Genomic DNA, 25,253 nt, shown 5'->3' with positions numbered 1-25,253 from the left:
CCGCCTTCCGCCACCACTTGACCCCATCTGTCTGCCTCCCTCCCAACACTGTCAAGTTGGGACTATTTCCGCTGAGTGCCAGCACACAAGCACCACTCGGCTCTCTTCAGTCTGGGGTTCTTCCTGGCGGGTGTCCATCACCACCCCCAGAGGGACAACAGGACGGTCACCCTGTGACCGCAGCTGCCAGTCCCCACTTGTGGCTCTGACCCTATTGAAGTGTGGCTGCGACTTCGGTTTCAACCTCAGGCCCGCGCACCACGCTGTACAGAGGGTGCCGTGCTGCGTGGTTACGGCCTTGCACTGAGAACTGTTACAGCACCAGAAGCTTCGGCAAAGCGGGCTACTGGCACACTGCTGACCCGTCACCAAAACTCGCGTTTCCAAGCCCCGACGCTGGTGTCTGATAACGAGTTAACTCGTGTTTGCTCAATTCTTGGAACTGAGAGTAATATAAGGTTTTGTAAAAAAATTGTGTAAATTGTTTCATTGTCATATTCCACTGTGAATAAACGGGGTGAGATGGGATAACTTTTGTATAAAATTGCTAGGTCAACATGTGTTAAGAAAGTACTGACGGGTGTACCTGAGAAAACCATACTATGGTTCAATTCAGTAGGGGGTCCTTTTATGTTGGAGGAACAGGAGCGCGGATCTGCCTTAGAAAACTGCACAGGATGCGGTGTGTGTGGCTAAAGCCGGGGCAGAGCGGGACGGGTCAAGGCTGGGGGAGATATCACCCTGTGTGCAGCGTCACCCAGGAGCTGACGCTCCCGGTAGCTGCCCATCCCAGCCCTGCCACACTTTCCCACCAGATTTGCGACACATTAACTCCGGAGGAGAGCGTGTCGGTTTCGGAAGTAGGCCATACGTACACGGTGTCCCCGTGGCCCAGCCGTCCGCCGTCCCCACAGCCCCAGGAGTACACCTCTCCGGTGGCGGCCAAGGCCAGGTAGTGGTGACCGTCGGAATGGGCAGCAATTTTTACGATGTTTCTGGAGGCAAGACCTTGGACCAGCTGCGGGGCCTACAAGGGGAGACAGAAAGAACGCGTCAGGGAGCAGTCCAAGGACAATGGCAACAGCATGGCTCCTCCCAACGTGCGTCTCCCTTGAACAAGCCCTTGTCACACTGAAAGGACAGGAGCCTCTGGGGGTGACCAGGCCGGCCCGCACCCCACCCGGCACCAACAGAAAGGCCGCCCAGCCTCCCTGTGTGACCAGGCTGCCCCTGACCCATGGGACTCCCCGCTCAGGTGAGGAGCACCTTCCTCTGACAGAAGCCGTCCCTCGAGGCCCAGGTCCCTCACTTGCTCCTGCCTGGCCCCACGGTCCCATGCGTTTGACCTGGGAAGTCACTCTACCAGTGGGAGCCACAACCGACAGTGAGCGCCACTGTGAGGAAGCCTTGATCGTGGCAACTGAGAGACGCGGACACAAGTCTTGACAAACTGATTAAGATTTTAAACGTGACTGATCATGTATAATGAACAGACGCTTATAAATCTTCAGACATCTAACAACTGGAAGCTCGGGCCTCTGTAACTTCAGGAGGAGAGAGCCTGCCCACCCCGGGAGTGAGGGGCCCACGCCCAGGACGCCCACCAGCGTGTCGCTGTTGTAGGCCTGCGTGTACACGCGGCCGCTCCTCGACAGGATCAGGAAGCGCTTCTCCGCACAGGCGATCTGCGTGACCCCCAGCGTGGCCAGGCCTTCGCTCTGGATAGGGCCGATCACGTTGGCGTAACATTTCCATCCGATCAGCCCCCATCCAATGACTTCCTGCAAGGATCCCTGGGAGACAGCAAAGGAAGTATTTATTTCTTTTAAGAAAACTCATTTCTTAGTCAAAAGAAAGACTACATTAGGCTGGTGTAACACTAAGATACTGCAAGGTAAACAGATACTGTAAGATAAAAACAAAGCATGTAAAGAAGCTGATTCAACACATCTGAACAACTGAAAATACTTCTATAACCTCAGCTGACAGATAAGATAAAGTGACTGAGATATTTTCCATAGCACATCATTTTCACAGAACCCACTAAAAAGTAGTGCAAGGAGACATTGAATATATTTTAAAACGCTCAGGCCACATCAGGGCACCGTTTTGTGCCACAGAAGCAGAAACCCGAAAGCCTAGGCACAAGGCTGGGAGACAAGGGTCCCTACTGTTGGTGGGATGAGGGGGTTCCAGCCGTATAAAGAGCAATCTGGTGGTGAGCTAGTGGGCCCCCACGTCAGGGACGTCCTGCCAGCACAGGTGCGCACACAGGTGAGTCACTGCAGACGACGACTTCTGGCAACACAAGCCCACCAAGAGGAGGCTCATAAACAGTATCTGATGCACTCACACGTGGGATTCTAAGCTGCTTTAAAAAACGAAGACAGCCCTGGCTGGTGTGGCTCAGTGGATTGAACGTCAGCCTGCAAACTGAAAGGTCGCTGGTTTGATTCCCAGTCAGGGCACCTGCCTGGGTTACAGGTTAGGCACCCAGCTGCGGTGCATACGAGAGACAACCAATCCATGTTTCTCTCCCTCTCTTCCCTTCTCGCTCAAAAAATAAAAATTAAAAACTAAAAATCCTGGATTCGAAAATGAGGATTAATCCATGTGACCCTGGCAAGAGTCCCCGCCACTGCACTTGGCGGTGTCCTCCCGGGTGCCGAGGGCCACGCCTCGAGGACCAGACGCGACTGTGTGTGCGAGGTGACCGGTGGGTCATCACAGCTGGGAGCGGCACCGTCACACACAGCCAGCTCTGCGCTCCCCGTGAACGAACGGGCCCTGGAGCGCCCCTGAGGAAGGCGGGGCACGTGTGGCGACGTAAATAAAGGGGCGCTCACTGGGGAGGCGCCTCCTGAATCTGGACCCCGGGCTGAGACGGGACCCCGGTGGGCCTCGGCCCCCGCAGCACCCTGACCGGGGACAGCACCTGAAACTGTGTCCACGTGTCAAAGCTCTAGGCCAGCGCCGCCTCAGCACGGCACGGGCAGGACGGGACGGGGCAGGGGTCCCCCCCGTGGGCGCGCGAGAACAGCGCCCCGGCACACACCTTGTGTGACGTCGGTGAGCTGCAGAGCGGGGGCGTGCAGGGCGTGGCCAGGCGGTCCAGGTGCGCCAGGACCACGACGGCCGTCTGTCGCAGGTCGATGGCGAGCTCGCTGTCTTGTGGGAGGACGAGGTACCTCAGGAAACTCTCGTTGGGGCTCAGAGGGCCAGATAGGAGCTAGAGGAAAGGACACAGGCGTCTTCAGACAGCGGAACAGGGATGCGATTAGCCTTTCACGACTCTGGGTCTGGGTATTCACGGTGATCCGCGACCTCGGGCTATCGGGTGAGGAGTGTCGCCGATGCACTGACATTCCCGGCACCCCGCACCCACACACTCAGGTCGCTGCCCCTCAACCTGGCTTTCAAACTTCAAATCTAAATCCTGAGCCCACTGGAGAAAACCTAATTTTATTTGCACATTATTAATTCTGAGAATGTAGCTCTGGCTGGTGTGGACTGAGCACCAGCCTGCAAACTGAAAGGTCGCCGGTTCGATTCCCAGTCAGGGCACAGGCCTGGGTTGTGGGCCAGGTCCCCAGTTGGGGGCGCGCAAAAGACCACCACACATTGTTGTTTCTTCCCTCTCTTTCTCCCTCCCTTCTCCTGTCTAAAAATAAATAAATTCTTAAAAGAAAAGGGGCCAACAGCGTGAGCCACTACTTCCAAAGCTCTTCTTCTAATAACTGCTCAGAGGCACGCATTTCAGACCCGGCGCCGTGCTCACGAAGGCGGCTGCTGCCCGCTCACCTGAGGTCCCCCGGTAACTGGCGGGGTGCGCAGCAGAGGGGGGAGACCTGCCGGCCCCTCTGCACAGACAGGGTCAGTGCTCTCGGGGACCGAATGCGCCCTCGCAGTGCGGCACCCACCCCGCACCGAGCACGGGCTCCTTCCCAGGGCAGCGAGCCCAGCCGCGCGCCGCCTCCCCGTGAGCTCCGCAAGTGCCCGTCCTCCTGCCCCCGCTGCCTCACGCCCGCGGGAGGTGAGCACGTCTCCGCGTCCCCCACCGCACGCGAACTGTGCTCCCCGACTGCAGCCACAGCACTGACCGCACAGGCACAAAGGGCTCAGGGGCCCCAGCTCAGCAGAAGGAATACGGCCTGGTCATCAAGGCAGCAGATGGCCGTCCCTGAGAGGGCAAGGCAACCTACTTCCAGAAATAGACTCCCCGTCCTACACACGCAATGCAGAACGCACGCAAATAGCCCACGGCCGCCCACGGGCACAGCGGGCCCTGCCCACTCCTTCGTTGCTTCAAAGAACCCTAACGTGCCCCTGGGGTGTCCCACCGCATCGCCCGCAGCCCTGGTCATGACCAGTCACACCTGCCCCACACCGGACTCGCTGGCTGGGACCGGCAAGTACACGCTCCCCGTTACTGACGACCACGCACAGGCACGTGCTCCGGTCTTGTTTATGGAGGCCTAACTCTCAGGAGGCCTGAAAGACAGAGCTGCTGCACTGCCAGGCGGCACGGGCACACTTACGTGGGCGTCCCCCTCTGCGTGAGGGGCGTCCTTGCCGCAGATCATGCCCTGGAAGCGCTGCAGCAGGGGGAGCAGGGGCGCGCTGGTGCCCTGGGCCGACCGCTCGTTGTCGGTCTCCTGGGCCCCGCTGTCCCACAGCTGGAGCAGCAGCAGGACGGCAGACAGCATCTGGCTGAAAGAGAACACAGCTTTATGCTCTAGAAGAAAACAGACCAATATTTTTTGCCATGGCTTCTCAAAAACAAAAGCAAAGAACAAAAAATAAAATTGAAGAAATACTTTAGATGTAAGAGTAAACTAAGAATCATGTCATCGAAGCAATTGTTGGCAGAAAACGGCTAAGTCCGTGCCACACTTCCAGCGCAAGGCACCCGCCTGGCGTAAAAGACGTCAGACAAGCTCAGAACCTCAAACGGCACCTCCTACAGGGAACGTCTAGACCCCAAATGAATGGTGTGAACGTAACTGCACCGTTGTGCAACTATGGGAGAGGTGAATGCAGAACAGGAAGTGAAGGGGACTGGCGGGCAGGGTGGCGGGTACCTGCCCCCTCCACAACCATGTCGATATCACAACTGACCCGCAAAGGACACAGCGCTCAGAGCCGCCTGATGTCGGGCCGAAGGAGGTGCCAACCAGGAGTGAAAGCAGCGGCGACACTGAGCCTGAAGGAGCAGAGACGCGGAACGAGCTGGGCCCACCCACGGGTGGTGGATAAAAACAGAGAGGGGCATCTCGGCTGCCAAGGCCTCTGAGGAGCAAGGGGTCCCAGCCCCACCCCACGGCTCCAGTGCCAAGAGCAGTCCCATAACTTCTGCTGTGAAACCGGCGGGGACCGTGGCTGCGTGACACAGAGGCTCCGGGAGTCCCAGGGGTTCCCCTTAAAGGGCCGGTACAAGACTTCCTCTGACTCCCTCCCTCTGAGCTACAGCGCTGGGACCAGAGACGTACCGGGGAAACGGAACTGCCCAGCAGCAGGGCGAGAACGGATGCGCAATGCACCGAGACAGAAGCGCTGGCAGAGGCCGCTGCTCCTCTGATGAGCCCTCCCCCCGACCGGGCCCCAGGCGGGCACCGCACCGGGGTCTCCATCCGCCTGGCTCACACCGTTCCAGGCCCACCCAAGCTGTCTCCAGCGGCTTTCCCTATAAATGGCCTGTCTTGGTTCATGCTTCAGACTTTCCTAAATCCTCTCAAACAGGCAGCATCTGGCTTCTTGCTAAGTGGCCCCAGGCCCGGCACCAGCAGCAGCCAGCAGTGGCTCGCAGCCTGGCCTCTCCTGGGCACCTCCGAGCCCAGCACAAGCAGGAGCCACCTGCAGGGTGCTTCGTAATTCATGCCGGGGCCCCAGGCAGAACCAGGAGGTCGCACAGCCAGCGCACCCACAGGAGTGCTTTAGACCACGTGGAAGCATCACCACCCAACCACCTCCAAAGACAACACACTCAAGGGGCAGACTCGGAGGGCACCAGAGCCCGGCTGAAGTGAGCGCGGTGCTGTGGAGCGGGCCCCTGCACGGCTGATCCTCCAAGTGGTTGGAGGTCAGGGGTCACAGCCAGTCCTTGCAGCTAATTGGCCTAGGGATAATCCCTCCCATGGTCATGCCAACAGCAACTGAGGATCAATTACAACAAGAGCAAGTACACAGCCCCACATGGGTGGATGCATCTGCAGTGCCCAGCCTGGGCACTCAGTGGGGCTGGGCCACTGGACCCTATAGGACACCTACTACATCAGGACACTCTGCCAAGCCCGGGATATATAGCAGCTCTACCCAACACACCGAAACAAACACAGGGAGGCTGCCAAATGAGGAGACAAAGAAACATGGCCCAAATGAAAGGACAGATCAAAACTCGAGAAAAAGAACTAAACAAAATGGAGACAAGCAATGTACTAGATGCAGGGTTCAAAACAATGGTTATAGGGATGCTCGGTGAACTTAGGAAACAGAAGATGAACTTGGTGCAAACTTTCAACAGTATAAAAAGGGACCAGTCAGAAATGAAGGGCACACTATCTGAAATGAAGAATAATTTATAGGGAATCAATAGTAGAGTAGATGAAGCCAAGAATCAAATCAGCAATTTGGAATATAAGGAAGCAGAAAACATTCAATCAGAACAAAGAAAAAAGGGGGGGGGGGGATCCAAAAAACTGAGGATGGTATAAGAACCCTCTGGGACCACTTCAAAGTACCAACATTATCATCAGGGGGGCTGGAAGAAGAACAGAGAGAGCAAGAAATTGAAAATATAATTTAAAAATAATGACTGAAAGCCCTGGCTGCTGTGGCTCAGTGGATTGAGTGTCGGCCTGCGAGCCAAGTGTCGCTGGTTCAATTCCCAGTCAGGGCACATGACTCAGTTGCACGTCAGGTCCCCAGTTGGGGGCACAAGTGAGAGGCAACCACACAGTGATGTTTCTCTCCCTCTCTTTGTCCTTTCCCCTCTCTCTAAAAATAAAATAAGTAAACTAATATTTAAAAAAATAAAAAAATAAAATAATGACTGAAAATCTCCCTAACCTGATGAAGGAAGTAGACATACAAGTCCAGGAATTAAGAGTCCCAAACAAGAGGAACCCAAAGAGCCCCACACCAAGACACATCATAATTAAAATGCCAAAGGTTAAAGACAAAGAGAGAATCTCAGAAGCAGTAAGAAAAAAGCAATTAGTTATCTACACGGGAGTTCCCATAGACTGTCAGCTGATTTCTGAACAGAAACCAGGCAGGCTAGGAGAGACTGGAAGAAATAAATATTCAAAGTGATGGAAAGCAAGGACCTACAACCAAGATCACTCTACCTAACAGAACTATCATTTAGAAATGAAAGAACTTCACAGACAAGAAAAAACTAAAGGGGTTCATCATGACCAAACCAGTTTTACATGAAATGTTAAAGTCTTCTTTAAGAAGAAAAAAAATGATAAAAAATGTGAACAATAAAATGGCAATATATACATATCTATAAACAGCTAAATCTAAGATAAAATAAATGAGCAAGCAGAACAGAAAGAGACTCATACATACAGAGAACATTTGGACAGTTGCCACATGGAAGGGGCATTGAGGGGATGGGTAAAAGAGGTGAAGGAATTAAGAAGCACAAACTGGTTGTTATAGAATGGTCAGAGGAGTAACCAGTACAGCATAGAGAATACAGTCAATAACAGTCTAATAACTATGTCTGGTGTCAGATGGGTGTGAGATTTATCAGGATGAGCACTTAGTAAGTTATGTAATGTCTAATCACTGGGGTAGACACCTGAAACCAACATAATAATGTACGCCAACTGTAATAAAAAAATGAAAATGATTTTTAAAATGATGGGAAAAGAAAGTGAAGAAAAGCTGACTGCACCCAGGTCTGAAAGGACAAGAGTCCTGGGGTCAGTCCCGGGATTACAGAACACCACACATGTGCTGCAATCACAGGCGATTCCGTGGCGTGCGAGAAAGCAGAACAGACGTTCAGAGGCAGAGGCATGTCCCCGAGCGCTGCAGGCCCGCGGCGCCCTCACCTCAGTGTGCCCCTCTGCACAGCCAGCTCCAGCAGGATGGCCAGGGCCAGGTGCTGGTCCTGCAGCGGGACGCTGCCCGGCCCCTTGGTGCCCGGCGTTCCGTGAACGTCCCTGAAATGACAGCAGCGGGTCAGGGACAAAGAAAAGTCAGAGCCTGGAGACAGCATGCTAAAATGAATGCTAAGATGTTACATACATCCTCTATCATGGAGAAATTCATTTTTAATATCTATCATAGAATCAGCTCTCTGAGATTGGCTACTCAAATTTTATAGAGACTTTAACTTGTAGACTGATGTTTTAAATAAAAGTATTAATTCAGATACTCTTAAGATGACTGCATTAGAAGACATATTCCAAGTTTCAGTAGCATAAAATTATTTCCATCATTATTCAAAGCAATAACAGAAAGATGTTTAGATCTGTTTCTAGTTTCAATGACATATAAGTCTATTAGAGTATCAACACTTCCTCTACAGAACTGGAGGTGGACTGAATTCTAAAACCACCTACAAATTGAAAGGCAATATGTCTATGCTTATTTTTATCTGCAATCAAAGAAACAATTTTAACTTCTCTTTGTTCCCAAATAATAAATAACAAGTCCTCTTAACCCAAGATGGGGAAGGGAGGATCTTGCAACATCACCATTACAATGGAATTTTTGAAGCTAATTCAAAGCCTATTTTCAGGGACCCCAGCCCACAGTGCTCTGGCAAGCCAAATGCACAGCCTGTGGGCAGAGACCACAGATGGCCCTGCTGGCTGGGAGGGACACAGCAGTGACCTCTGGTGAAGGGGATGAGAAGAGACTCACTTTTCTTCTGCTGAATTCTGTACTGAACGTCTGCATGTTCTGTAAATTTCAAAGCCATTAAGAAAAATACACAGCACCCAAGACCAGAGTTCCGTCATGGTTCATGTTCAAATCTTTCCTACCAAAAAGACTAGATGTAGATTTAAACATGTTCATCTTGAGTAATTGTTCAGTCCCATGTTGTCTCTTAAGACAACACCCATCACTCAGAGGGGGGCATGCAATTCTCACAGAGGCGTCCATGGGTGCTCAATGCATGAGGAAGTGGGAAGTGTAGGCAGTGACCGCGCATCACGAGGGCTGGGAAGCACAGCCCAGGGAATACGGTCAGTAATACCGTAATAACCGGGCACGGTCCCAGGTGGTACTAGATTTATCAGAGGGGTCACTTCGTAAGATATACAAATGTCTAATCATGGGGTTGTACACATAAAACTAATATGATATTGTATGTCAACTGTAATTGGAAAATAAAAAGATGAAAAAAGAAATAGCCCTGGCTGGTGTGGCTCAGTGGATTGAGAGCCAGCCTGCAAACCAAAGGGCTGTCAGTTTGATTCCCAGTCAGGGCACAGGCCTGGGTTGTGATCCAGGCCCCCAGTTGGGGGTGGGCGAGAGGCAGCCACACACTGAGGCTTCTCTCCTTTTCTTTCTCCCTCCCTTCCCCTCTCTAAAAATAGCTAAGTAAAAAATCTTGTTTAAAAAGAGAGAAAGTAACTATAATTATTAAAAATGATATATTAAAATAAAATAAAACAAGTAAAACCATGAAGAAGGCTGGCATGCGCCCCCCGCGTGCGTGCAGGCAGGTGCGCAGAGGCGGACTCACCCCGTCACGACGGCCCTGAGGAAGCGGGTGGCCCTCTCCACCACCTCCAGCCACACGGAGGACACGGTGCTCTCGTCGAAGAGCGACGCCTCGGGCAGGGCTCGCAGGGCGTCCAGGGATTCCTGCAGCAGCTCGCTGCACAGGTCCGCGTCCTCGCCTGGACACACATGCGCATCAGCGGGGGCTGCCCACGCCTCGGGGCCGCGCACAAGCCCAGCTGCCCCCCACCCCGGCCTGGGCGAGCCACCCAGCGCTCAGCCCCAGAGGACCCCACTGTCCCATCTTCAGCCCTCACCTTCCTCTCAGTGAGGCCCTGCAAGAGCTCGAGAGACTAAAATTTAACAGAGCCACCCCCAAAGTCAATTGCGCACGCGTGACTGGCATGAGCAAGTCTAACTTCTTACTGTCCTAGCAGATAAATCAGCCCTGCGGCACTGCAGTGGTTTTTATACTTTTTTCCTTGTTATTGAACGCACTGGGGTAACACTGGGGAGCAAAATTTTTCAGGTTTCTCGCGCCCAATTCCGCAACACGTCATCTGCACGCTGGGCTGTGTGCGCACCACCCCGAGTCAAGTCTCCTTACACTGTTTTTTAAGAAGCACAGACCTGAAAAATCAGACCCTAGAGCCTGCCATGTATGACTCAGGCAAAGGAGGCACCCACGGCACACGCAACAGACCCACGGGCACATGGTGGCCACCGGCCGAGCCTCCTGAAGGGCAGAACAGAAGCCCCGACGCCCCCACCCGGACACACGTACCTGACCGCCAGGCTCTGCGCAGGAACGCAAAGGCGAAGGACAGGGCGGCTCGGGACCCAACCCTCGCGAGGCCTTCCACCCCCTTGCCTGGGGGCCGGGAGCTGGGGGGACACACAGGGGTGGCGACCACGAGTCAGGAAGAGGAAGGGGCACCCACCGAATCAAACACATCAACGCAGGGAGTCGTGCCAACACGGGGCCAACGGGTTTCTTTAGGTGGCAGGGTCACCAGTGATTTTTAGCTTCGTTTTTACAAACTTTTACCAAATGTCCTTTGTAAAGGAAGAGTATTCTCTTTAAGGAAAAGGACATTTAAAAAGAATATTAAATGACTTGCAAAACTGCTCACAAAAAAAGATCTCAGGAAGCTGAGGTTATCAGCTAGGGGGGAGGGGAGAATGATAAACAGAGAGAGTGGGGCCTTAAAGCTGCCGCCGTAAAGAACAGGCCGGTAGGGCTGAGGAGCACACAGGACAGCAGGACAAACGCCTGGGACCCCGCCTGGGTTGCGGGCCAGGTCCCCAATTGGGGGTGTGTGAGGCACACACAAACATATTGATGTTTCTCTCCCTCACTTTCTCCCTCCCTTCCTCTCTTTCTAAAAATAAATAAATAAAAGCTTTTTAAAAGTAAATAAATAACATAATGGCACAGATTATACAATACTGCCTGTTATTATACAAGCAAACTGGCAAAGCCATTGTCTAAATATGTAAAATATTCAAAAAGGGAAAGCAAGATTAAAACTTCATAAAAACAAAAAAGGAACTCTACTAAAAGCCTCAATGAACTTTCCTGGACAAAACATTTGGGATTTTCTATTTTGCTGGTATCAGAATTTCTTCTTCATTCTATGGTTACCTTTTTTTGTCCATCGGAGGCAAAGAAACGCTGCTGCTTTTCCACTTCACTTTGACATTCTCCTGGAAAACAGTCCTATTCAGGGCAATGAAATACCGTTCCAAGATGACCAGTCTCTGCTTGAGTCTCAGGGCTGAGAGGCTGGTGGTGGCCGACCGGATGGCCAGAGCTTGCTGCTCCTTGACTAGCACAGAAAGACACTCCTTCAGCTCGTTCACATCTGGAAAACAAGGCAAGAAAACGTCCAACCTCTCGTTATCCTGGGCACAGGTGGTTGTACTGATAATAAAATGGGTAATAACAGCTAACACCTGAGTGCATCTTATGTGGCAAAAGCAGTTTTTAATCTTCACAGCAACCAATGTATTTTATGGGGCAGGAAACCGAGGCACAGAGAACTTGCCCAAGATCACCCAGATGAGCAGGACACATGGGAGAAACCACTCTTGGCCACCATGGTACACTGGCTCTCCGTAAATGCTGTGGGGCAGTTTTTAACCCAAAATTATAAAGTTAACACTTATCAGCAGCACATTTCCTAGACAGAGAGAAAAACTCTGTCCATTATTCATGCCATGAAACCAAATTCAAAACAAAACACTGTCTCAATAGGACTGCCCAGCATAGACGCGGGGTCACTCAGACATCGCCGGTGGGGACTACACAGGGCAGCCCCTGGGCACAGTTTGCCAGGACCTCAAACAGGCAGACGCAGAATCCCCACGTGATCCAGCAATCCCACTCCCACGCCCGCTCCGAGGTCGCACACGCAGAACTGAAAGCGGACTCGGCCCACCCATGTGCACAGCTGCATTACTCACAACAGCCAGAAGGTGGCAGCAACCCACAGGCCCACCCACGACGAATGGGTAAGTAAACCAGGGTCTACACATCGAGGGGAATTCTATTCTGCCTTACAGAGGAAGGAAATTCTGACGACACGGGTGAACCTTGAAGACATTAGGCTAAATAACAGAACAAGCCAATCGCAAAAGTACAAATATTACATGATTCCGCCACGTATAGAGATTAGTCAAAATCCTAAAGATAAAAAGCAGAACTGTGGTTTCCAGGGGCCGAGGTAGCAAAAAGAGTGGAGTTATGATTCAATGAGTCCAGAGGTTCTGTTTTGCAAGATGAAATGATTCTGGAGGTGGATGGCGGCAATGGGCTGCATAACAGTGTAAATTTACTTAACGCCACTGAACTACACACTTCGAAATGGCTGAAACTGTGCCCTGGACTGGTGTGGCTCAATGGGTTGGGCATCGTCCTGCAAACAGAAAGGTCACCAGTTCGAGTCCCAGTCAGGGCACGTGCCACCAGCCAGGTCCCCAGGTGGGGACATGCGAGAAGCAACCCATCAATGTTTCTCTCACCCCTTCCTTCTCCCTCTCTTCCCCTCTTTCTAAAAATAAATTTTAAAACTCTTTTAAAAAATAGAACTAAAAAATAATTTTAAATGGCTGAAACTGTAAATTGTGTATCATGTATAGTTTATTACAATATAAAAACTTTTTAACCTAAGTTTTTTAAAACTCCATGACCCTCCAAAGTCATCTATGGTATGTCCCCAGAAACTGAGTGCCAGATCCAGCTTTCCAAAGCACCAGAATCCCAGAGCACAGTACCTGGTTGCCTGCCCCATACCCAGCTCTCTAGGATTGCCTTGGACTTGTATGCAGGTGCAGGAGTTTCTTCTTCATCCTTTTTTTCTTTATCATTCAGATCTTCTTTCTTTGCTCCACTTTGAGTATCAACACCATCATCTGGAAAATTAAAAAATTTTCTTTTAATTTGTAACTTGCTTTTCAAAATGTAACATCGCTTGTCAGCCTCTTTGCAAATGTCCCTCCCAGAAATGGAAATGTTGTTACAACACAAATCATTTGCTGAATGTTTGATAGTTTTTTTAAAAAGAAAATTAGATGAATTACCACCATCACAGGTACAGTGTGATTTACAAAGAAATGAACCCCAGTCATCCTTTTAATAAAGAAATCGATATAGCATTCAAATTCTCCTTTGAAGCATGTCTTTTTTTTTTAGCTTTTTTTAAATCCTCGCTCTATTACAGTTGTCCCATTCGCACACACACCCCCCGTTGCTCTCCCCTGTCCCTCCCCCCACCCCGAAGTCATTTCCCACCCTGTTGTTCATGTCCATGGGTCATTTATACTAGTTCCTGAAGCATGTCTTCCAAAATATCCCATGAATTTCCTACTACATTTCACAACTAAGAAACTTAGACTTCGGTAATGACATACTTGAATTTCATACTAACTGCTTCTATCCAGTGATCCCCAAATGCTTATGCATCCAGGGGACGTCACTTCAACTCTATACACTGCCCTACTCCACTGCCAACAGGGCCACCACCATCAAGCTCGGGGACACAAAGGGAAGTTGAGAACTGTGGTTTTAGGACATTGTCAAGTTCAAGTTTCAGTCAAGAAATGTCATGAAACTGCTTACAAGACAAGTGAAGAAAAATATTAACCTTAACCCTTTGAGTGCCAACATCGCTGTGAGTGACGCTGACAAATTTCCCCAAAAGTGCGAGCATCGCTCCCAGAGACTCTTTTTTCGATGGCTATAAATGTAAGTAACAATGGAATAATTCATATTTTGTTTTGTTCTCTTTTTTTGTAGGTCAGGTTATATACTGATATAACTTTTTCTCATGTTGATCCAATTTCATATTACACATGGCACTCAAAGGGTTAACCTTGAAGCGTAAGCTTGTCCTACCCTAGAAGGTTCTTACTTTATAAATTACTTTTCTAAATGACACAATTAGAAATATGTGTCTAAATCTGTAGAGGAAATTATATCATATTACAAACAGTAAGGAGTATCTAAAAATATATGAAACCAACAAGGGACAAATCGCTCCTGGAAACAAAGGAGAAATCCTGTTACCAAGCACCAGGCAGAAAGCACAATGAGACCAGAAGCACAATCCACAAAAGGAAAAATTAAAAGGCACCGTGGCGAGAAGGAAAAACCAAGGCAGGGACTGAGAGAACACATTTACAAATCACACACCTGACAACAGGCCTGTAATGAGAACACGAAGTATAAACAACTCTCAAAGCTGTACAAAAAGAAAACAAACAACCTAATTAAGTAATTAATAAAAGGATCTAAACAGAAATTTCACCAAAGAGGATAGAAGGGTGGCAAATAACCATGTGTAAAGTTATTCAATGTCATCAGTCATTAAGGAAATGCAAATTAAAAACATGATGAGATCCCACTATATACTTGTAAGAGTATAAAATAAAATAAAATAAAAAATAGTGATAGATAGCCCTGGCTGGTGTGGCTCAGTGGGTTGAGCACCAGCCTGCAAACCAAAGGGTCGCCGGTTCGATTCCCAGTCAGGGCACAGGCCTGGGTTGCGGGCCAGGTCCCAAGCTGGGGCGCGTGAGAGGCAACCACACAGTGATGTTTCTCTCCCTCCCTTCCTCTCACTCTAAAAATAAATAAATAAAATCTTTTAAAAAATAGTGATAACACCAAGTGCTGAAAAGGATGCAGAGCAGCAGGCGCTGCCGCACAGTGCTGGGGGAAGGCAAAATCATAAAGCCACTTTGGAAAACAGTTTGGCAGTTTTATATAAAGTGAAACATACACCGTGCGGCCCAGCGATCATGCCACTAGGCATTTTTCCTAGAGAAATGGAAATTATATTCATGCAGAATTTGTAAAGGAATGCTCATAGACACTATTATAATTACAAAAAAAAACCAAAACAAAAAACCCTAAATGCCCTTCCATGGGTGAATGGATAAACACACCATGGTATATTCAAATAATAAAAGAAGAATAACTCAGCAATAAGAAAAACTATCAATACACACAACCTCAAAGACATAACTACTGAGCAAATGAAGTCTATTTCAAAGTGTTACAGACATACTGTATAATTCCACTTACGTGACATTCTCAAAAAGACGGAACCACAGTGATGGGCAGAGAGGAGTGGCTGCCAGGGATGGGGGGACAGGCGGCGGTATGAGAGACACAGAGGAAAGCAATACAAGCAGGTGCACCTCACTGCCAACGCCAAGGCCAGACACCAAAATGCCATCCAGACTGATCTGGGGGCAGATGAGATGGTGGTGGAACTTGGGATAATTACAATTCAGACTCATTCAAGAGAAAATCCTATGCTGCCAGCAGACACTTGATGTCAAACACAACTCATTGTGTGTACTTTCTTACCTCTGCATGAAACTGTTAAATTAACTATGAATTCTATTAAATTTGGTGGTACTCCCAGTCTGATCAGTTTAAAAAGAATAGTAAAGGCTTATATAACCTTATAAAATAGAAATCCAAAGTCCCCAGGAAAGAAACTTCAAATACTTTAAATACTGGCCAGCCTTTCCTGGGGGGTGATCATCTCTCATAAAGGGAACCCTCATGCACTGTTGGGGTGATCGTAAATTGGTGCAGCCGGTGTGGAAAACAGTACAGCAGTTCCTCAAAAAATTAAACACAGAACTATCAGATGACCTAGTGACTCCACTTCTGGGTATATATCCGAAGGAAATGAAACAGTAACTCGAAAAGCTAGCTGCAGTCCAATATTCACTGCAGCATTATTTACAGGAGCCCAGACATGGAAGCAATGTAGGTGTCTATGAACAGATAATAAATGAAGTGTGAGCTATGTATATTTACAAAATATTCCATTGTATGTGCGCAACACACACACGCACTGGAGTATTCAGTCATAAAAAAGGAAATCCTGTCATTTACAGCAGCATGGATGATTAAGACTTTATAAAATGAAGTCGGACAGAGAAAGACAAATACTGTGTGACCCACTTATACGTGGGATCTAAAAAAGCCAAACTCTTTGAGAGTCAACTGGTGGAGCCAGGGCCCAGAGTCGGGGCAAGTGGGCGATGGTCACTGCCGTACAGACTTCCAGGTATAAGAGGACAGACAAGGACAGGGGACTAAGCACAGCATGGTGGCTGGAGGTAACAATACTGCATTCCATACTCGACAGTTGCTAAGACAGTAAATCTTAAATGGTCCCACCACACACACAAAAGTAACTATGTGAGGTAATGGGTGTTAACTCACCTTATTTTTTTTTATTTAAGGTTTTATTTATTTGTTTTTAGAAAGAGGGGAAGGGAGGGAGAAAGAGAGGAGAGAAACGTTGGTGTGAGAGAGAAACATCGATTGGATGCCCCTCATGCGCCCCCAACCAGGGAACCTGCCCACAACCCAGGCGTGTGCCCTGACTGGGAATCGAACCGGCGACCCTTTGGTTTGCAGACCGGCGCTCAGCCCACTGAGCCACACCCGCCAGGGCTGCCTCACCTGACGGCGGCGATCGTGCCACGATATGTGCACGTACCCGTCGGGCTGCAGCCCCTACACTGACCTAAGGCGAGCTGTCAGCTGCATCACAGCAACGTTGGAGGAAAGAAAATCTCGGAAACTGCCAGCTTAGAAGCCCTTTTACACAGAGAATCCAAATCCCCTTCATACAGACGAACCCAGGAAAGGCAGGGGGCTGGCAGCTGCTTACGAACGGCTCTGTGTCCGCTCCCTGCAGGGGAACAGCGGGGCAGGTGGCAGAGCACACACACTCTAAGCCTCGGCTTTGCTTCTCAAGGAGAATCCCGTTAACCTGAATTTCCTACTTTCTACTTGCCAGGTAACCTGGCGCGGCGTTCACACGTTTAAGACTGAAAACATCAGCTTATAGGGTCGCTCTTACTGAATTATAAAATTCTGACCAACATTTTCACATGAAGTTGTTCTCAAGTGCCGCTTAAAAACAACACACAAGCCTTTGGTTAACTTGAAGACACCAGCCCCACATTAACTGATTTAACTGACAGCTACGCCGTGAAGCCCTGAACAAACGCTAAGCGAGATCGGCAGGTCAGACCCCGGGCACAGGCGCTGTCAGAGGCAGAAACTCCTTGGCACCCCTTATGGAGTTCATTAAGCATGTAAAATGGGGCTCTGAAAATGAACGTGGGCTCCAGAGGTCTGCTCAATGCTCTAACCCTAGTTCCCACATTTTTTTTAATCCTCACCTGAAGATACGTTTTTTTATTGCTTTTAAAAGAGAGAGAGAGAGAAACTGATCTGGCCTCCTTACACGCCACGACCGGGGATCAAACCCGCAATTTTCCGGTGCATGGAATGATACCCCACCCAGCTGACCCACCAGCCAGGGCTACCTCCAACCTTTACACCTGTGGAATAATAAATATATATACTTGGCCTTTGCCCCAAGTTCTGGGCAGAGCCCCTAAAACCCTTGGGACTTACTGAGACCAGCAGAGGCTTCTGCTGCAGAGAGAGCCCCTTCCCCCACGCCTGAGTTTACGCTGATGAGCTCAGAGCGGGGCATCTGCCTGGTTTCAGGGGGTGGGCTGGTCACCAGGAAGACCACACAGGGTAAGAGGGTGAGAACTATGAGCCGCACCCCCTGACCTCCACAGAGGGGAGAGAGACTGGATATTAAGTCATAAAACCTCTTGAACAAGGAGACTGGGGTGTTTCCAGGTTAATGAACAGCTGGAGGTGTTGGGAGGCTGGTGCCCCCAGAGGGGGCGCGGAGGGTCCCGCCCCTCCCCTACACCGTGCCCGAGCACCTCTTTCTTGTGCTGGATCCAGAGCTGTATCCTTGACGAGAAACGGATCAAAGGAAGTCATGTCTGCCTGCATTCTGTGAGGGATTCTAAGGAATTACTGAGCCTGAGGGGACCCCGTGGAAAGCCGTGACTTCGCAGCCTGGGGCAGCATCTGGAGGAAGCCCTGCGAGACCAAGCTGACGTCAGCAGGTGAGAGGCAGAGCCGGCCTGAGTTGCTAGATTCCCAGCTGGTGTCAGAATTATGGAATTCGTGGGAGAAAATGACATGCACACACATATTTGATGTCAGAAAACATACACACATGATCTGAATTAAAAGGTACCTGATTTGGATAAAAGTTGTAATCAACATGAATGGTTTGCGATTGAACCAGAGAGGATGGTGGCAGAGAAATATAAATATGTATGCAGAATGGTAAATGCTTTCTTGAGGGAGAAAGTCATTTCTGTCTTAAAGAAAAATGTCTAGTTATGTCACAACAGGAAAGTAGATGGTAAGAGGCAAGCAAGCACGGATATATTATAGTAAATTGTAGAAGATTGGAGGAAAAGTGAACTTTATCTGCCTTGGTTACAAAACCTGCAAAAACGGGTTGGAACTGACGAAGCTGATCAATAAACAGAAGCGGGAGCCCTCTCTGCCAGGCTGAGCTTCCCGTCTGGGACACAGAACCCCGCCTGCAGCCCAGGCCAGCCTCCTGTCTGAAGCCCCTTCCCGGGATCGGACCCTAACCTCTGAGCTATAAAACTGGCAAGGTGGGTTTTTTTTTTTAATCCTCACCCAAGGTCACAGATTTATTGATTGCTGAGCGGGGGGAAGGGAAAGAGAGGGAGAGAGGAGGCACACATCGACGTGAGAAGCACTGATCGGATGCCTCCCACACACGCCCTGACCAGGGATCGAACCTGCGACCTCTCGGTGTACAGCACAACGCGCCACCAAGCCGCCCGGCCAGGGCACAAGCTGCCAAGGTGTTTTCTCACCCAGTTGGTCTCTGGCCCTTCCTGGATGACCAGAACAGCAAACGCGGGCTCCCACGTCAGGGAACCCCTGACGCGGCACCCACAAGCGGGAGGAAGGCTGGAAATAAAATGAGGTCCAGTTGGGGTGCCCCTTATTTCTTCATTAGCTCACCACTATCATCAGAGCTTCCCTGTGCTTCAGGGCCCCAAAATGCAAAGAGCTAGCAAATCATAAAGACGGAGTTAAGGTCCCCCAGATCCACTTCGTGCGAGTGGAATGTTATTTGAACACACACACTGCAGGTCCCCGACCATGACAGGCCCCAGGGACGCGTGCAGGCCCAGGGGGAGCAGGACCAAAGCCTCACAGGGCAGCCCCGAAGCCCCCACCTGGGGCGTCCCCGCCCCCCCTCTGACCCTGGTGCTCAGCAGAACCGCTGAGCCGGGCCCTGAGCCACACTGTCTGCTCCTGGCAGAGCCACAGGCCAGACAGCAGGCTTCAGCCCGCACACACCACGGCAGGGCCGCGGCCCGGCCGTCCTGCAGGGAAGGGGCTCCTGCAGAAGCTGACAGCACCCTCCCAGCTCCCAGCGGGGGCTAAGCTTCCCATCAAGGACTCAGGAGCCAACGCAAGAACTGCGGAGGGCAGAAGCCATGTCTGCGGGAGCTCCAACTGCGGTCGCTCGCTGGGGGGCACGTTGGTGTTTTGAAGCAGCTCTCCTTCCCCTTGGGTCGCTAACCCGCCCGCCCGCCCCCCCCCCCACGGACTCCACACGCTCCCTAGAAAGCAGGCGTCAGCAACGGGACCTGGAAGCGGGTTAGACACGCAGATTCCCAGGCCCCATCCCAACTCCACAGAACCACACTCAGGGTGGAGCCGGCCCTGGGTGTCTGTCCATGTGCCCCAGGGGACCCTGCTGAGTCACAGGGTGTGAGAGGCCTTGGGCTAAGGGATCACATTTGGTTCTGAGTCCCCACTGCTGGGAGGAGAGACTACTTTCCCTAACATTTTTTTTTTAAGAGAGAGGGACAGGGAGGGAGGAAGAGAGGGAGAGAAACATCAACGTGGGGTTGCCTCTCACGTGCCCCCAACTGGGGACCTGGCCACAACCCAGCACGTGCCCTGACTGGGAATTAAACCGGTGACCCTCTGGTTCTCAGGCCGGCACTCAAGCCACTGAGCCACAGCAGCCAGGGCTACTTTCCCTGGCTTGTATGGCCCCTGGGCAGTGCTTTGCGACCCTACAGTATAAAGGCTTCACGTGGGGAGTGTCCACTGCATGAGCAGGCATAGCCCCCAGGATCTGCAAGCAGCTGGGTGCCCACAGGAGCACCCCTCCCTCCATCCGACCCCTGCTCCCTGTCACCCTGCACCCCCACTGCCAGGTCTGCTGTCGCAGCCGTCCCCCTGGATTCTCCCCAATGAGCCCTCACACCACCTGCCCCGGAGCCCAGGCCAGGCCTCCCTGAGCTCAGTAAAACCACAGGAAACACTCCACCCCTGCGTCCTCCAGCCCCGGCTGTGGGTGACATCGGGCTCTTTGTCACCCAGTTCTCTACCTTGGTATGAGGATGCCTTTTACGCCTAAATAATCCTGAGCTCTTTGAGAGACAGGCCACGTTTAATGCTTTTTCACATCCTCCAAAGAAAAACTACAAAACCAGCAGCAAAGTGCCAATGAATGACCCAGGATATAATGGAAATATCCATATTCCAAGAAGAAATCAAAAATTCATCTCTGAGCTCTTAAAATTCACACATAACTAAAGAATGCTGATTAGCACCCCCTGTCCCCAAGAAAACAAAAACAAAAAACTTCCATCACCACATTTACATAAGTCAGATAAAGCCAAAGTAAGCTCCATGGAACTACAAAAAGCCAGCCCTATACCAATAAATGCACCTGCCGTGTACAGTAATGGAGAAAGCAACCACACTTCTTCAGGAGGCCTGACTTCAAGTTCTAACTCTGCCCCCTGTTATGTTGCAAACTGTGGCCTCTATTTCTTGGTAGTGTTGAAGATTAAAGGAAATAATGAGAAAACACTTTCAAGAAAAGATACAGCAGCCAAGCAAAGTCCTGGCTGATACTGTTTCTATCTGCAGGGACAGAAGAGGCTGACAGTAAAATAAGGTTCTTCACACAAGCCAGCCCTAGACAAAAGCAACCATAAGCTTAGTCGATCTTTCCTAGACGCCTCACTTGCCTTTCATCCTCTTCCCTCCTCTACCTTCCCTCCAAATAATAAATACAAACAACCCTAAAGACGTTGTTAATCAGAGTCGTTCCCCTGAGCCCGGGCTGGTGTGGCTCAGTGGACTGAGCACACCGGCCTGCAAACCAGAGAGTCACCGGTTCGATTCCCAGTCAGGGCACATGTCTGGGTTGTGGGTTGGGTCCCCAGTTGGGGGCGTGTGAGAGGCAACCACACACTGATGTTTCTCTCCCTCTCTTTCTCCCTCCCTTCCCCTCTCCCTAAAAATAAGTAAAATCTTTAAATTTAAAAAAAAAAAAAGTCGTTCCCCTGCAGAAGTGGGAGGCACAGCCCAGCGAGTCCTGGGTGTAGCAGGCCCCAAACGGAGCTCTCACTCCTCATGAGTAGGAACAAAAAATTCCACATGTGACTGCAAACGAAAGGAGCGTTTATCCCACAAGAGGTGCAAGTTATTAAAAGCCACTCGCGCAGAAATAAACCGGGAAGGGACCCAGCTGGACCACAGGGAGAGCGACGCCAGGGGCGGTGGCACAGAGCGCAGTGCAGGTGGGGTTCCCAACGCCAGAATAAAGCGCGCGCCACACTGAAGCGGCACGTGGTTCTCTCTGTTTCATTTCCCAGCGCACTGTAAACATTACATTTACATTACACTGTACACTATTAAGTATGCAACAGCACAGTCTTTTTAAAATGTACGTATCTTAATTAAAAAATACTTTATTGCTAAAAAATGCAAACCATCATCTGAGCCTTCAGTGACTTGTAATCGTTTTGCTGGTGGAGGGTCTTGCCTACTAATATCAAAGATCACTGATCATAGCCCTGGCCAGTGTGGCTCAGTTGGTTGGAGGGTTGTCTTGTAGCCAAAGGTTGCGGGTTCGATTCCTGGTCAGAGCTCATACCTACACTGCAGGTTCGAGCCCCAGTCTGGGGGCAGAGGCGAGGCAAGCAATCGCTGCTTCTCTCTCACAGTGATGTTCCTCTCCCTTCCCTCTCCCTTCCTCTCTCTCTAAAGCAATGAAAAAGTGTCCCCGAGTGAGAATTTAAGAAACATCCCTGATCACGGATCACCATGAAAAATACAATACTAATGAAAACGCTTGGAACGTTACAAGAACCACCAAAATATAAGACAGAGTGAACAGACGCTGTTGGAGAACTGGCACCTGGAGGCTTGCGGGATGCAGGGCGGCCGCAAACCTCCATTTGTACACGTCGCAGCACCTGCGAAGCGCAGCAAACAAGGCGCCGGTAAGTGGTGCCGGGGAACACGGCAGAGGAACTGCATTTGGGGAACTTCTGCTCTGAGCTGTGCCTTCCTCACAGTCAGCTACAGTACAATGGACCAAAATAATGCACAGAAAATGCAATTTGATATGTATAAATACATCTGTGGGAAAAAGAGCATTTTCTAATCATAAAAGTCATACATCATTCCGTGCTAAAAATAGAAACTTTTACTGAATATCAAAAAAATGACCCCCCAAACCTATTCAGTTAGGACACACATGAAGAACAATCATGCTTTGCTTTCTAACATGATTTTTAAAGAAGACCAAAAAACATTCGTCGAACGTAATAAGAAACGCACTTGGAATTCCTCACTGTAATTACTAGCGTTCCTCAGAGCACCTTTGGAACTCGCGTCTCCTGGAGCACATGGGGGCGACCTGGTGTTAATGCGGCAACAAACACGGGGCCGGAAAGGAGAGGCGCGCACCTCTACAAACAGAGAAGGGACTGCTGACACTTCTAGAACAACGGCGTGAAGAAAGCCAGACACAGGAGACCACACAGCGCTCCGGGACATTCTGGAACAGGCCAGCTCCTCGGCGGGCGAGAAGGGCCAGGCCAGGGGCCGCCTCGGGGTGGTGGGGGCTGGGAGGGATATGGGTTTGGGGGGTCGGGGGACACTGAGTGAGGTTTAAGTTGCACAGAGGACACTCTGTCAGAACTTGTGGAACAGTAAACTTACAACAGATGCCTCTCCTTGTGCATCTAAACTGAACTGGATGGAGTTAATTACATGCACGCAAGTGTCTAGGGAAGCCGCACCGATGGACAGATGGACAGAAGCCGGGGGGCCTGGGATGCCCACGTGCAGAGACGCTGGTGGTGGGTCTGCGGGAGGGTGTGCGGCCGCTAGCTCGGTGTGTGTCTCTGTGGTTCACGGTGTGCGGAAGCTTTCACAGTCAAGTATCAGGGAAGAAAACGGGATAACTCTAATAGACATGGTAAATGAAAAGATATACTAATGTTTTTCCAATGTATTCTCAAGCGGACACTATCCCAATTCATTCTACGAAGAGAAAAAGAACTATTTCCTAATATAACATTTTTATCCATCTTGATGACTTCCCAAAAGTGGGACGAACAGACGTCAGCAGTGGGTCTCAAGTGGGGCTTTTCATATTCTACAGGTTGGAGGGTACAGGCACCCATTTATTTTTAAGCCTCAACAGTGATTCTAATTCATAGCCGAAGTCTAGATCAACTGAATGAGAGTCTCATCAAGTTTTCCTAACTGCAACCCTAAGCAAACATGTTCCCTGGTACTTACTTCCCTTCAGTGAGGACGAGACACAATAAAATAAGGGACCAAGTCCTATCCACAGGCCAAAGGCTTCCAAAAAGGAGTCATGCAGGAAAATTTTAAGAATTAACTATTTCTACTTAATCTTATAATAATCAATTTATGAAACAAAATAAATGAACAAACAAAACAACATGACTCAGGTAGAGAGAACAAGTTGATGGTCACCAGACAGAAGGGGGTTTGGGGGCGACTGGTGGAAAGGGAAGGGATTAAGATGTACAAGTTGCCAGTTATAAAAAGTCACAAGGATGTAAAATACAGCACAGGGAACATAGTCAATAATATGTAATAACCATGTATGGTGTCAGATGGGTGCTAGCCTTATCAGGGCGATCATTTTCTAAGTTATGTAAACACTTAATCACTACCTTGTACACCTGAAACTAATATATTACATGTCAACTGTACTTGAAAAACTTTTTAAAGTTTTTTAAATAAAAAATAATTTTTAAAAATTACTATTTGCTTTGGCCAGGTGGCTCAGTTGGTTGGAGCATCGTCCCATACACCGAAAGTTTGTGGGTTCAATTCCCAGTCAGGGCACATACAGGAGACAACCAATCGATGTTTCTGTCTCTTTCTCCCTTCCTTTCTTTTTTTCTTTCTCTCTCTTTCTCTTTCCCTCTCTCCCCTCTCTCCCCCTCCCTTGCCTTTCCTCTCTAAGCATATCCTCGGGTGAGGATTAAAAAAAAAAAAAAGACCATTTATAGCTAGCCAAGACAAGACATACTTCAAAACTTAAAAGACAAGCCCTGACCGGTGTGGCTCAGTGAGTTGGACGTCATCCACAACCTGAAAGGTCTCAAGTTCAATTCCTGCTCAGGGCACGTGCCTGGGATGTGGGCCAGGTCCCCAGCTGGGGACTTGCGAGAAGCAACAGATTAATGTTTCCCTCTCACATCAATGTGTCTCTCCCTCTCTCTCTCCCTCCCTTCACCTCTCTCTAAAAATAGTCTTTTTCAAAAAACTTAAAAGAAGGAATATTAACTGGCATGCCTATAAGTTGCAGCTATCAGAGGAACGACACCCCAGTGAGAAGGTTTTATAATGAAAAGGCCTTCAATGCACATAGAACAATAAAATTCAGGCAGCCTGTAATATGTTTAGATAACAATCACCAAAGTGAAATAAAACTTCAAAGAGTTATGCTCAGACACTCCTGTTTCTATAGCACATTCCAAACATTCTACAAAATGTAACTTACAAATGTCTTTACCAAAATAAAAGTACTAAGGGCCCTTACCTTTTCTAGGAGGAAGGTCTCCATTCTGGGTTAATTCTGTCCCGGTGTATACAATTTCCCCGTCTTTAACCATTTCATTCCACAGTCCACAGAGGCCATCTCTGGTGAATGCAAGCTGGCAACGACAGAGAAGACAAAACTTACAGGGTGACCGTACTCACACAGATATTCTTCAGTAATGATATGGAAAAAAAATCTCATTTCCTCTTCGACATTTAATAAAAAATTATCCCAAGAAAAACAGTTAAGTGAAAAAGGCACAGA

The 25,253-nt window shown here is 49.6% G+C and overlaps 1 protein-coding gene across 1 annotated transcript in view; it reads right to left on the bottom strand.

Annotated features, from left to right (window-relative positions):
- HERC2 (HECT and RLD domain containing E3 ubiquitin protein ligase 2) overlaps positions 1–25,253 on the bottom strand; it is a 176,397-nt gene that overhangs the window by 138,234 nt on the left and 12,910 nt on the right. The window contains exons 3-12 of the mRNA XM_090263730.1: positions 24,990–25,104; positions 12,964–13,101; positions 11,333–11,552; positions 10,472–10,572; positions 9,710–9,866; positions 8,064–8,174; positions 4,539–4,710; positions 3,056–3,229; positions 1,605–1,793; positions 876–1,027 (exon numbers count right to left, since the gene is read on the bottom strand). Coding sequence (XP_090119856.1) covers positions 876–1,027; positions 1,605–1,793; positions 3,056–3,229; positions 4,539–4,710; positions 8,064–8,174; positions 9,710–9,866; positions 10,472–10,572; positions 11,333–11,552; positions 12,964–13,101; positions 24,990–25,104 — 1,529 coding nt within the window. The remainder of the gene's footprint in view (positions 1–875; positions 1,028–1,604; positions 1,794–3,055; positions 3,230–4,538; positions 4,711–8,063; positions 8,175–9,709; positions 9,867–10,471; positions 10,573–11,332; positions 11,553–12,963; positions 13,102–24,989; positions 25,105–25,253) is intronic.

Source organism: Furipterus horrens, unplaced genomic scaffold (genome assembly GCF_987537825.1).
Source record: "Furipterus horrens unplaced genomic scaffold, mFurHor1.1.pri manual_scaffold_16, whole genome shotgun sequence".
NCBI classification, from domain to species: Eukaryota; Metazoa; Chordata; class Mammalia; order Chiroptera; family Furipteridae; genus Furipterus; species Furipterus horrens.
Note: the sequence above shows the minus strand (reverse complement) of the source record. Positions and strands in the feature narration are given on the sequence as shown.